Genomic DNA, 14,060 nt, shown 5'->3' on the forward strand with positions numbered 1-14,060 from the left:
TCAAACGGTTGCCTTCAGCAAACCAGCCCTCCCACGCATTCCCCTTTTAAAAAGTTCAGGGCGTGGCTTCTCTCTGCCTCCTTCCGAGGTGCCCCATTGCCTTCCTCTGTTTACTCCTGATTGACTGCCTCCTGCGTCGGGCATCCTTGAACAGGGCCAGCTGTGGGTCATCTTCATCCACGCTGTCAGGCTCACACAGCTGGGTCTGTGTCGTAACCAGGTGGGAGGGGCCTGGCTGAGGGCTCTCATCAGCAAGCTCTCCAACACCCTCAGCAACCTCTCCAACACCCCCCTCCTCCTCCTCTGAATCATCCGACCCAACTGCCGAACCCACAGGCTGACCCTGAATCACAACTCTGGTTTTTAGCAAGTTCATAACAGGAAGCGGGATCTGGGCAAAAGAGGGGATGAATTGATGGTAGAAATTAGCAAACCCTAGGAAACTTTGTAATTTTTTCCTTGTGCATGGCAGTGCCCATTCTAGCACTGCCCTGACTTTCTCTGGATCCATTTCTATCCCATTATGAGATATGCAGTATCCTAAATAGTCAATCTTTTCTTTATGGAATTCACACTTCGACAGCTTGGTGTAAAGTCAAGTGGCCCACAATTTATTCAGCACTGCCCTGACTAGTTTTATGTGCTCCTCCCTCATCTAGGTGAAAATTAAGATGTCATCCAGGTACACAAAGACTCCCTTGTAGAGGTGTTCCTGGAGGACTTCATTAATCAGTTGCATGAAGACTGCTGGCGCTCCCTGTAGTCCAAACGGGAGTACTCTAAATTGGAAGCAGCTCATGGGGAAGTTAAATGCCGTCTTCCATTCATCCCCTTCTTTAATCCTAACCCGGTAATACACCTCCCTTAGGTCTAATTTTGAGAATATTTTCCCCTTTGCTAGGTGGGCCAGCATATTTTTCATTAGTGGCAGGGGGTAGATATTGTTTTCGCTAACTCTGTTTAAGGACCTGTAATCCATGCAGAGGGAAAGAGACCTGTCTTTCTTTTCCCAGAATAAAACCGAAGCCGCCATTTTCGGTCTTGCCAGCTGTATGAAACCCTGTGCTAATTTTTTCCTATGAATTTCTGCAGCTCTTCTAGTTCCTTGGTTGTCATGAAATATATCTTTGGCTTAGGTAATTTGGCCCCCTCTAGGATTTCAATGGTGCAGTCTGTGAGCCGATGTGGGTAATTCGTCAGATCACTCTTCACTAAACAACTTGGCTAGATCCCAGTATTTCTTGGGTACTCCTTCCAACACCTGATCCTTCACTGCTGCTATCACCTGTGGGGTCCATTTTCTCTTTGTCTTTCTGCCTCCTCCCCAGGTGGTGGGCTTTTGCTTTGGGAACCTTAACTCTTTGGTTCTCCAGTCCATTCCACTTCTGCAACCATGTCATTTTGGCCGGGACTGTGGGATCTCCTCTATCTGGCCCAGTGCCTATCTCCCCCAGCTGGGATGGCTCATGCCAGGGTAGCAACCACTGCCATGGTTGCTTCCGCAGCCTCCGATGTGCTGGTAGAGGGGCCTGGGTTTGCCAACTCACTCTCCCGGCACTTCTCTTCTGCAATTCCCATGACTATGGAGTCCTGGCATGGTTCTTCCTCCTCCTCATTTAGGGACTTGAAAGCTTCCACCATCAGGTTAATGGCTTGCTTGAGGAAGCAGTCAGATTGGGCTGGTCTCTCATCCTCATCCTCACTGAGGTTGAGTGACCTTTCCATTTCTCACTTCCAACCCAAATGGTGACTGCCACGCTTAAGGGCTAACTTCTTGGCTTTTGCCTCCTAGTCTTTTTTCTTTCCAATGCCCATCAACCACCTAGGTTTCTCCCTACTTTGTCTGGTCACAGCCTCATCGGATGAACCAGAGGAGTCTGAGCTGCTCTCACTCAAGCTAGCCTGGAGGGGGAGCTTTCATACTAAGGTTGCCTTCTCCTCTCTCACCACTGTGGTTTGACATTTTTTGCATGGTCCCTGTGGTAGGGGTTTTCCCTCTGGGTTGACCACTTTGCAGATCCTGCCTAATATAAGGACCTGCCTCAATCAGTCCTCCCAAGAAAGCAGAACTCTTAAAATGGCATCATTTTAAAAGGAACTTTTATTGGGAGATGTTGACACCAGGAATAGAAGGCAGGATCTGAGGGTTTCCCATGCAAACCAAGTAATCAAAAATGTCCATAGTAACCCCATCCCAACTGTCCATCCAGATGGTTCAAATGGGCCAATCTGCAGGTGTGAAAACACCATGGAAACAGAATGATAAGGTGCAGCTTCCAAGGCTGTTAGGTGTCTGTGCCATTTCTCCTGTGGTAGGACTTAAGGCAGATGGGCAGAGACACATTCCATTCTTATCACACTAGAGAAACATCAAAGAGGATAGAGCAGAAAACAAAGCACCTCAAACTTCCCCCTCCCTCCGGAGTATGGCAGAACCCAAAAAGGATCAGAAAACACATGCCCATAGAAAGATAGGGTTCTGACAGGAATATTGGTTTCAATAGAGTCAAGCGGAATTTGAAATTCCCATGCAGCAATACAGAACTAAACTACCAATTTCCCTAGCCCTCCCACTGTGGTACAGAGCATAATCAATCCAGCACCACCATGATGTTATAAGAAACTCTGAGCTATTTAGGCTGGTGAAATTCCACACCCAGGGTAAATGACCTTGAAGATACCAGGACGCCAGCTCAAACTGAATTCCAGGCTGTTCTGTTCTTTGTCAACTGTCAATTCTCCTCTCCCATTTTCCCATCATAAAAGTACACAGCAACCTGGCCATTTGTTCCCCTTGTTCCCCTCCTTTGCCTCACTGATGTCAGAATGCCAGTGAGATGCAAAGCTGAGGCTGGTGATTCTGATAGCATCTCATTGCTGCTCACTATGCTTGCCTGATGCTGCTGGCTTTCACTGCTTTTCACCTGCTTGCTCACCAGTAGCATGCTCTTAGCAGGTGGTGTTATCTTTCCCTGGTCCTCCTCCTTTCTTCTCCTTTTTTCTTCTCTCTTCCCCTCTGGTCATCTGCACCTAGTTGCTGATTCTACTCAATGGTTGCAGGGTACAAAGGCTCTCTCACCCGTTCTCCTGCTCAGTGTATCTTACATAACCAAAATGTAGATTTTAATAAACACAAAGCAATTACATATATATAGGAAAAGTATATTGAAAAATCAGAGAAAAACTGGACAAGGGCAGAAGCAGTTAATACTGCTGCCCAAAAAGTGACTATTTGAAAAAAAGGACAAATCATAAAGCAAGATCATGTATCAATAGTTTAGAACTGCAGAGATGGTGCTCAGAATGTTATTACCAGGGCTTTTTTTCTCATAGAATGCTCAGAACGGCATTCCGGAAACTTTTTTTTTGCAAAACAAACAAACAAACAAACAAACAAACAAACAAACAAACAAACAAACCAACAAACAACCCAGCTCCCTTATTGGTTTTCCTAAGCCTATTGCAGGGCTAGCAATCTTGGCTCTTTTTTATGACTCGTGGACTTCAACTCCCAGAAATCCTGAGCCAGCCATGCTGAGGGGAAAGGGAGAGGTTTCCAAGCTGAACCATGCTGGCTCAGGAATTCTGGGAGTTGAAGTCCTTGATTCATAAAAGAGCCTGCACTAGAGGAGGACATTAAAATTATTTACAGGATTACTTCTTTAAGAACTAAACTTTTAGAATCTAAAACAGCTAATTCAGAAAAGCCAACAGCAAAGAACCTCACATTTTTCATCTGCTTCTGTCTTTTGGAAGGTAAAATTAGATAACAAAATAATCTATTTCTTATGTTAACATCTCTGCAATGAAATCAAAGGTAACAGGAAAGAAATGAGAAACGTTTTTCTCAATGTAATATGTCTAATTTAGCTGATTCTAGAAAAAATAGTATCTTTTGTACACTCTTGAAAACTATTTTGAATTAAACAATTCTTAAGAATGAAATATTTTTAATTTGGACTTTACTTTTACTGTTTGGACTGTTGTGTGTTTTGAAAAATAGATTATTTAGAATCTAGTTATTTTGCACTTTAGTCTTTAAATAATTAACCTAGTATATACATAACAATATATGATATTTTCCCTAGTGAGCTAAACATCAATAACAACATTTATTAAAAATGCTAAAATAATTTCTGGGGGTATTATCTGTATAGTAGAATTTTGGACACGCAGTGATCATGTTACATATGTGCATAAGCGTAGTCAGTAGTATATGCCTTTTTAAAAATATCAAACATGCAAAGAAACAAAAATAAGTCCAAAATATATATATTACATCCAGAAATGCCAACTTTGCAACCAATATTTCTCATCCATAACTATGGCACCCTAAGGATACCTGCATACATGCAAATGTTTCTCTGGGATCAGTAACGCAACAGGGATTGCTTTTTCCTTCCAGTAACATATACCTAAAACCAGTTTATTGCATTTGGCAATTGTACTAAAAAATATCTCATTCATTTAATTTGAAATCAAGTGAAAAATTGATTTAAATTATTTTATTAAAACAAATTAATGGCAATTCTTTTATAAAAAGTTGCCTCAAACAAAATGAGTTTGACATGCCTGCTCTAGACAGTTGAATGCTCCAAAATAAATTCTAGACCAGGCCTGTACATGCAGCCTACCAAGTACCCTTGGACAGAGCACAGACTTTTTTTTTAAAGTAATAAAATCACACCACTGCCCTGAAAGTCATGTTGCCTAGTGCCTCCATGTCTTACCATGATCACAAGCTCCAACACTGTAGATGTTCCTCTAGTCACCAAATCATTGATTAGCCCACCAGCATTCCTTTGCAGACCACAAAGTTTTTTAATTTATCAGTGTGGGCCTTTCCTTTCTACAAGATGATGATGATGATGATGATTATTATTATTATTATTATTATTATTATTATTATTATTATTATTATTATTATTAATAATAATAATAATAATAATAATAATAATAATAATAATAATAATAATAATAATAATAATAATAATAATAATAATAATAAGTAGTAGTAGTAGTAGTTGGAAGGGACCTTGGAGGTCATCTAGTCCAACCCCCTGCTCAGGCAGGAAACCCTATACCATTTCAGACAAATGGGTGGCCAGTCTCTTCTTAAAAACTTCCAGTGTTGGAGCATTCACCACTTCTGGAGGCAGGTTGTTCCACTGGTTAGTTGTTCTAACTGTCAGGAAATTTCTCCTTAGTTCTAGGTTGCTTCTCTCCTTGACTAGTTTCCATCTGTTGCTTCTTGTCCTGCTTTCAGGTGCTTTGGAGAATAGCTTGACTCCCTCTTCTTTGTGGCAGCCCCTGAGATATTGGAACACGTCACCCCTCACCCTTCTCTTCATTAAACTACACATACCCAATTCCAGCAACCGTTCCCTATATGTTTTAGCCTCCAGTCCCCTAATCATCTTTGTTGCTCTTCTCTGTACTCTTTCTAGAGTCTCAACATCTTTTTTACATTGTGGTGACCAAAACTGGATGCAATATTCCAGGTGTGGCCTTACCAAGGCATTGTAAAGTGGTATTAGTACTTCACGTGATCTTGATTCTATCCCTCTGTTAATGCAGCCTAGCACTGTGTTGGCTTTTTTGACAGCTGCAGCACACTGCTGGCTCATATTTAAGTGATTGTCCACTAGGACTCCGAGATCTCTCTCACAGTTACTACTGTTGAGCAAGGTACCACCTATACTATACCTGTGCATTTGATTTTTCCTGCCTAAATGTAGAACCTTACTTTTTTCACAATTGAATTTCATTTTGTTAGATAGTGCCCAGTGTCCGAGTCTGTCCAGATCCTCCTGTATCTTAAGCCTATCTTCTGGAGTATTGGCTATTCCTGCCATCTTGGTGTTGTCTGCAAATTTGATGAGTTACCCATCTATCCCCTCATCCAAATCGTTGATGAAGATGTTGAAGAGCTGCACAGACCTCTTCTAGATTTTCCTCTTGGCTTTCCGAGTTAACTCCTTGGTCTGTCATTCAGCAAGAATTGACTTTGTAGGGAAACATATTATCATTTGATGTATATTTAACATATGTTCTACCTTTATTTACCAATTATATAATATTTGTATGCAATTCACATGGCAAGGTTTGGGGAAACTTACAATAGAAAAAATATATTTTTAAAATCATAAGATTAAAACATCGCCTGGCCCGTACCACCTCCGCTGCCGCATTGCGCAGCCCCGCCTTATAGAGTGGGCTCTGCTGCTCCCACAGCACCTGCCATGCCGGCTCTAGCCCCAGGGAGGGGAGCCCGCCGCCAACACCCTTCGCACCTGTGACTGCAGCAGCACCGCCCTCCCACCCCCCCACCTCCTGCACCCGCCAAGATGAGAGTTCCAGCACCTTTTTTTTTAATAGAAAAAAAGCACTGGTTATTACCAAACTCTAAAGCTCCCAGAGATCTTAGATTGGCTAATCCTCTGGAAATGAGAGAAAACAATATGCTGTTTAGCAATTTACAAGCACCCTAAAAGTTGAAAGAGTTGGAGTTCAGTTCAGTTTTAAACAAGCTAGAAGTGTTCTTGGGCTATTACTTTGTACCTGATTATGGGCACTCCCTCAGGGCTATTTTACTATTTTTAATATTATCCTTGAATTGGCAGGAAATTATGTTCATGTTTGAACTGCTCTCATGGCTAAGCAAACCCTCTACATTTATTTTGGCTTGAATTGCAAGAGAGACAACAAATAAGGTGCTGTGTTTGGTAAAATGTTAGGATTAGCTTTAAATCTATTTACTTGGTTACATTATCAGGCAGCAACAAGGATCAATGATATAAACATGACAAAACCCTTTGAGTATTTTGCTTGTATAAGCTCTATTAAATCTTGGAATTACAAAAATGCACATAATAAAAGTTTATATTGTTAAAAATGCAATATGCGATGACTTCCTAGATCAGTAGTGCACACACAGTAACATGTTAGGATTTTAGCATAGGAAGAGACTCAACTCATTTGGATAATCCTGTTCTTCTTGCTAAAATATGTATCATTGAAAGCCCCTAGCATATTTTGCTTTAATATTCTTTCTCTCCAATTTCCTCTTGTTTTGCTTTAATATTCTTTCTCTCCAATTTCCTCTTGTTTTTAGTGATACATGAAATCATTCAGTATTTTTTGCATTGCTGTGCTACTCCCAGGATGAAGAATCCTTGATTACAAGGAAGCTTCAAGTTTAGAGGAAGAAAAAAATATTTATTCCTTATATGGCATCATTAGACTATTGAGCACTGTGAATGGATGATTGCAGTTTATTATGCATAGTTGTTTCATGCAGTCAAGTTGCTTAGAACACTACCAGGAAATTACAGCCAGTTTCTAGCAAAAGGCAGCATTTAAAGAAGAAGCAGATTCTTTGAATCTACTACTAGGAAATTGCAGCCAGTTTCTAGCAAAAGGGAGGATTTAAAGAAGAAGCTTTTTAAATCAAGATCATAAGAATGGGAAAATCAGGTTGGTAAATGATTATAATTTACACTGTTCATACATTATTTGTTTTGCCCCATGTTTTCATAGGTAACTTACATTGTTAAAGATTATTCATTCAAATTTAGCTATACCCTTAGACTGGAAGGAATTTCTTTCTAGCAAAGAACACAGTTACATTTAAAATTTGGTATCATTTGAACTTCCAGAGGGGGTAGTAGTTAAAAGCTGATTTACAGAACCCTACCAACCAATCAATCCCCATTTTTCTTAGAGAAACATAATTAGTTGTGTATTAATTATTGTCATAGAAAGATTTGATTAATGCTATAAGAAATAGTGAGTAGTAAGAATATCTGTCAATTCAGATGCTTGCTTTTATATTGTTTGTAGAATTAGCAGCTGTTCTGGATGATCTAAGATGAAGCAAAACATTCTTATCTCTGATTATGTTGTTTCAACAAATGGTAACCTGTTTCATTATTTTTTATATTTTATAACTTATGTATTTATTTTGCAGTTTATATAGCCATCTTACTCAAGCAACTTTAAAATTTTTGAGCAAGTTACATTATGAATAAAATAAATAAACACATTCAATCTACAAAAGTAATAATAGAAAAGGCTAAATTATGGAACTCAATAGTAATAAATTTAGTCCTTACCTCCATCAAGATGGATTACCAAAAAATTTAATTATGGTTGAAGGTCCAGCAAAATAAAACTGTATTTTAAGAATCCTCTAAAAATCATGAAAAAGAAAACTTTATAAACCTCTCAGAGTCTGGAAACAATGTAATTTTTATAGAAGCTGCTCTGAATTCAATATATTTTATTTTTGTGATTAATGTTATCTTGGATTAGACATGCAGAGTAAAAGACATTTAATTCCCTGAAAATGGTTAGTATTCCTCACTACTGATTTTGTGCCTTCCTTGTCTGATTATCACATTTATTTTCTGACAAAGCTTTTAAATTTTGTTAAAGTGGCAATATATTGTTGGTTTTTTCATCATAAGAGATTTAGTAATAACACTTTTAATTTAATTAGATTAGATTTGATATGGTTGCCATTCCAGAAGACATTGGCTAACTAACAAAATCCCCCTCTCCAAACAATTAAAACAATTAAAATTGACATAAACAGACTTCTTGACCAAAGACCAAAACCTGGTTGCCTATAGACCAAAACTGCTAGAACAATAAACAGTACAACATGCCGCCCCCAAAAGACCAAACAAATGCATTAACCCCACTAATTATGACACTTTCAGAATCTCTATCAGTAATAAAGACTATGGTCCCTAATGACCCATGGCCAAATAATGTCATTTCAGTTCAACATCATCTAATGTTATTTGGCCATATAGAAGACATTTGCAAGATTTATAGTCATTGAGGATTGATAGGCATAAGAAGGAACTGTATGTATCAATACCATCTTGAGGAAAATATTTTTTTTCTGATAAAGTGCTAAACTGGCAGTACTTGTAATTTCTTTTTTTGTAAAAGGAAATACAAATTAAGAGTTCAACAGAGAAATCCAGTCCATATTGCTTATTTTCCTTCAGTTTCTTTCATTACTCATTCCCATAACCAATTACTAAATGAAAAGTAATACAGTAAATATCAGTATATATTGAACTATATTCTATGCATCTGATGCATTTTTTTCAGTTGCAGTACTTTTCTTTTTTAAAAAAATATATTAATTTTTTAATTTTACAATCATAAGTACTTAATAAACAATTTGTTGTCTGGGTCCATTGATAATTCAGTGGTACATATTAACTTTCTCAGTCTAGTTCCAATACTACACCATCCAGTGCTTCCTTGATCATCTCTTCTTCTAGTGCATTTTTCCACAGTGGGCAAATACAATTCTTTTTTTTTAATTGAAAAGTTCTATAAAAGTTACAATATTATCCCATCCCCAACCCACCCCTAAAGCCCCCTCCCCCTCCCCCACTTCCCAAAGCTGATTACAGGGTTACAAATATATAATAATCATAATCTAACTAACATTAACCAACTATATAAATAACCAAATACATAATGCACTTTAACCCGCCTATAACATATTTACAAACAATCTAAAAGTATCCAACTTATACTAATACAATAATAATACTGTTATATATATATATATATATATATATATATATATATATATATATATATATATATATATATATATATATATATATATATATATATATATATATATATATATATATATATATATAATAACTAATAATAAAAAAGAAAAAAGAAAAAATTAAATTATAACAATCTAAAATTTACTCATAAGCTAAATGGAACTTTTTAGTCCCATATTTTTTCTGAATATAATCTATACATCTTCTCCAAAGCGAAATGTATCTTTCTTGTGAATGATCCTTCAAATAAGCAGAAATTTTAGCCATTTCTGCTAAATTTGACACTTTAAGCGTCCATTCCTCTATAGTAGGCAGGCAGTCCTTCTTCCAATATTGCCCTACCAATAACCTTGCAGCTGTTATCAAATTCAACATCAAGTTAATTTCTTTAATATCACAATCTGTAATAACACCCAATAAAAATAATTATGGGGTAAACTTTATCTTTCTCTTAAAAATCTTTTGGATGTTCCACCAAATTTTAATCCAAAAAGCTTTTATATTTCTACAAGTCCACCAAATATGAAAATAAGTAGCGTCCAAACTACCACATCTCCAACATTTGGGCTATAAATTGGAAAACATACAAGACAGCTTTTTAGGATCCAAATGCCATCTATAAAACATTTTATAAAAATTTTCTCTTAAATTTTGGGCTTGAGTAAATTTTACATTTCTAACCCAAATTACCTCCCAAACATCCAATGGGATCGGTTCTTGAATATTTTGAGCCCACTTTACCATGCAGTCTTTCACTAATTCCATTTCCGAATCCAATTCTATTAAAGCATTATAAATTCTCTTTATATGCGCTCAAGTTTGATCTTTAATCTGTTTTACCAAATTTTCATCCATCAGTGTCAAACCAACCTTCTGATCTAACTTCCACCTAGCTTGCAGTTGAGTGTACTGAAACCAAGACTGTACTATATTTTCTTGTTTTAACTCAGCTAACGACCTTAATTGCCAATCATTCCCTACCAATCTAAGTAATTGCTTATAGGAAATCATATCCAAATTCACACCCATAGATACTCTATTGCGTGTCCAGGAATCCCCCAAATTGGTATTTTATAATTCAACTTATAATAATACTTTTTCCAAACACGCAATAAAGTACTTCTTAAAATATGAGATTTAAAAGCCTTGTCAACTTTTTTATCATAGATCAAATATGCATGCCACCCATATAATAAGTCCCATTTCTCAAGATAAAGTATACTTTTATTTGTTAAATTAAGCGAATCACTAACCAGTGTTAAAACCACCGCATCATAATATAATTTCAAATTAGGCACCTTAAGTCCTCCTCTTTCCTGTGCGTCTTGTAAAATCTTAAGTTTAACTCTCGGTTTTTTCCCCACCGAAATAAATTTATTAATACTCTTCTGTCACTCATCCAAATTAGCATCCTTTTTCAAAATAGGTATCGTTTGAAACAAAAAGAGAAACTTTGGTAAAACATTCATTTTAACAGCTGCAATTTTTCCCAACAAAGATAATTGTAATTTTTTCCAATTATTTAAATCCTTTTGTACTTTTAACCATAACATCTCATAATTATTCTTATATAATTTCACATTAGAAGCTGTAATATATACTCCCAAATATTTAACCTTTTTCACTATTTCATAACCTGTCAATTTTACTAACATTTCCTTTTCATTCATGGTCATATTTTTAGATAATATTTTAGTCTTATTATTATTTACCTTAAAACCCGAAACTTTCCCATATTGAATTATAATTTCCATCACATCTATAACCGATTGAATCGGTTGGGATAATGCAACAACCAAGTCATCCGCAAATGCTCTTAACCTATAATCACTCTGCTTTATTTTATTTTATTTTTTATTGAAAAGTTTTACAGTACATTTTTTAAAAAACAAAACCCCTCCCAACCCCCTCCCCTCTCCCCAAACCTCCCCAACTCTTCCCTCCCCTCCCCCTCCCCCCTCCCCGACTTCCCAGAGCTAAATACAGGGTATAAAAATACAATCATAGTCTACCATATACATATGCACTTTAACTCTTATTAAAATAACTACAAGTAATTTATATAACACATCAATACTTATTCAAATGCTAGGTGAAACTTTTTAGTCCCATATTTATTCTGGATGTAATCAATCCATCTTCTCCACTCCACAATATATCTCTGTTGCGACTGGTCTTTCAAGTACGCTGAGATCTTTGCCATTTCCGCCAAATTGGAAACTTTTAAAGTCCATTCTTCTATAGTCGGCAGTTCTTCCTTCTTCCAATATTGCGCTACTAAAAGTCTCGCTGCCGTAATTAAATTCAACATCAACTTAGTGTCCAGAACAGTAGTATCTGTAATAATGCCCAGTAAAAACAATTGCGGACAAAACTTTATCCTTTTCTTGAATATTTGTTGCATATTCCACCAAATTTTAATCCAAAAAGCTTTAACCTTTTTACAGGTCCACCATATATGAAAATACGTTGCATCTTCACAACCACACCTCCAACATTTGGGCTGGCAGTTCGGATACATACTTGCTAATTTTTTAGGATCTAAGTGCCACCTATAAAACATTTTATAAAAGTTCTCTCTTAAATTTTGGGCCTGTGTAAATTTTACATTTCTCACCCAGATCTTTTCCCAAGTATCCATTGTAATAACTTCTTGAAAATTCTGAGCCCCATTCTGCTTTATTTTTATTCCCTTTATTTTAGATGATTCCCGAATTTTAATCAATAAAATCTCCAATGTTAAGAGAAACAGTAATGGTGACAGGGGACACCCCTGTCTTGTACCTTTTTCAATTTTAAATGCGTCTGTTAATCCCCCATTAATTATAATTTGCGCTGATTGTTGATATATGGCCTTAATAGATTGCAAAAAATTATCCCCAAAATTCATCTTATCCACAGCTTTCAATAAAAATTGCCAATTCAACTGATCAAAAGCTTTTTCAGCATCCAAAAATATCAATGCCGCAGGGACTTGGTTATTCTTATCCAAATACTCAATTAAGTTAACTATTTGTCTTACATTATATTTCATATATCTTCCAGTTATAAATCCAGACTGGTATGAACCATTTGTTTCAAGACTTGCATTAATCTATTTGCCAATACTTTTGCAAAAATCTTATAGTCTGTGTTTAAAAGCGATATAGGTCTATAATTCTTAGGCTGAGTAAGATCTTGATCCTCCTTTGGGATCAATGATATAAAAGCCCTTCTCCAGGATGGAGGCACTTCCTCTCCAGCCTGGATATTATTAAATAATTCTTTTAAAGGTTCTACCATCTCTGCAAGTAAGGTTTTATAATAAATTGCTGTTAAGCCATCTGTACCAGGAGCCTTACCCACTTTTAACTGTTTAATTGCTAATATAATTTCCTCAGAAGTAATTAAACAATTCATCCCTTCCCGTTGTTCATATGAAAGCATAGGAATATGCACTTCCTGTAAATATTTATCTATATCTAAAGCTTGTATATTCTCGCTAGCATATAACTTTACATAAAAATCCAAAAAAACCCTTTTTAATCAAATTTTGTTGATATGTTTCTTTACCTTTATATTCTATTTTCTCTATAGTACGTAACTTCTGTTTTTTCCTTAATTGATAAGCTAGCCACCCACCAGGCTTATTTGCGTTACAAAAAGTATTATGTTTTGCATATCGCAAATTAGTTGCAACCTGATCCTCCATTAACATATTAAATTGCTCTTTCAACAAATTTATTGAAATCCTTAGTCTCTTGTCTGATGGATTCAAAATAAAAGCTTTCTCCTTCAATTTAATCTCTTCTTCCAATTCTTTATGTTTTTGCATCTGCTTACGCCTATGACCATTATTCATATGAATCAAAATCCCCCTCATATAAGCTTTACTAGCATCCCAGACCATTTCAATCGGTGTTCCTTTATGCATGTTCAAAACAAAAAAAACTCTTTCAAATAATCTTTACATTTCTCTGAAAGTACATCATATCTAAATAAATTTTCATTCAATCTCCAAGATCTTCTGATCCCATCTTCTCTAAGTAGCTCCATCCATATAGGACTATGATCTGACAATGTTCTAGGAAAAATCTTGACGTTCTTGACCCTAGAAATAAGATCACCAGTAATTTAAAAAAAATCAATTCTGGAAAATGATTGATGCCTGTCCGAGAGAAAAGTAAAATCTCTGTCCTCCAAGTTTCGCTCCCGCCAAATATCTCTTAATTCCAAATCATCTTTCAAATAAAAAAAACTTTATGCAATCTAGAATAGTTAGGAGAGTTTTTAGAAGATCCCTTCTTGTCCTTGCTTGAATCCAAAACACCATTCCAATCACCCATCAAAATAACAGATTTATAATCCAATAGAGTTAATTTATCATGTGAAAACTTATAAAACTTTCTTTGCTGTTGATGAGGAGCATATACAAGCGGTGAGGCACTCCAACCCTCTGGTTCCGCCCCGAGG

At 36.3% G+C, this 14,060-nt stretch overlaps 1 protein-coding gene across 2 annotated transcripts in view; it reads left to right on the forward strand.

The window, feature by feature from the left end:
* The first annotated feature begins 7,333 nt into the window (after positions 1–7,333).
* GLIPR2 (GLI pathogenesis related 2) overlaps positions 7,334–14,060 on the forward strand; it is a 77,358-nt gene continuing 70,631 nt past the window's right edge. Inside the window, exons 1-2 of one of the 2 annotated variants that reach the window (XM_081343249.1) lie at positions 7,334–7,476; positions 7,843–7,916. In XM_081343249.1, coding sequence (XP_081199375.1) covers positions 7,871–7,916 — 46 coding nt within the window. In that variant the 5' untranslated portion in view covers positions 7,334–7,476; positions 7,843–7,870. The remainder of the gene's footprint in view (positions 7,477–7,842; positions 7,917–14,060) is intronic. The other variant, XM_081343250.1, reaches the window with a different exon arrangement.

The sequence above is a fragment of the Vipera berus genome, assembly GCF_964194415.1.
Source record: "Vipera berus genome assembly, chromosome: Z".
Taxonomy (NCBI): domain Eukaryota; kingdom Metazoa; phylum Chordata; class Lepidosauria; order Squamata; family Viperidae; genus Vipera; species Vipera berus.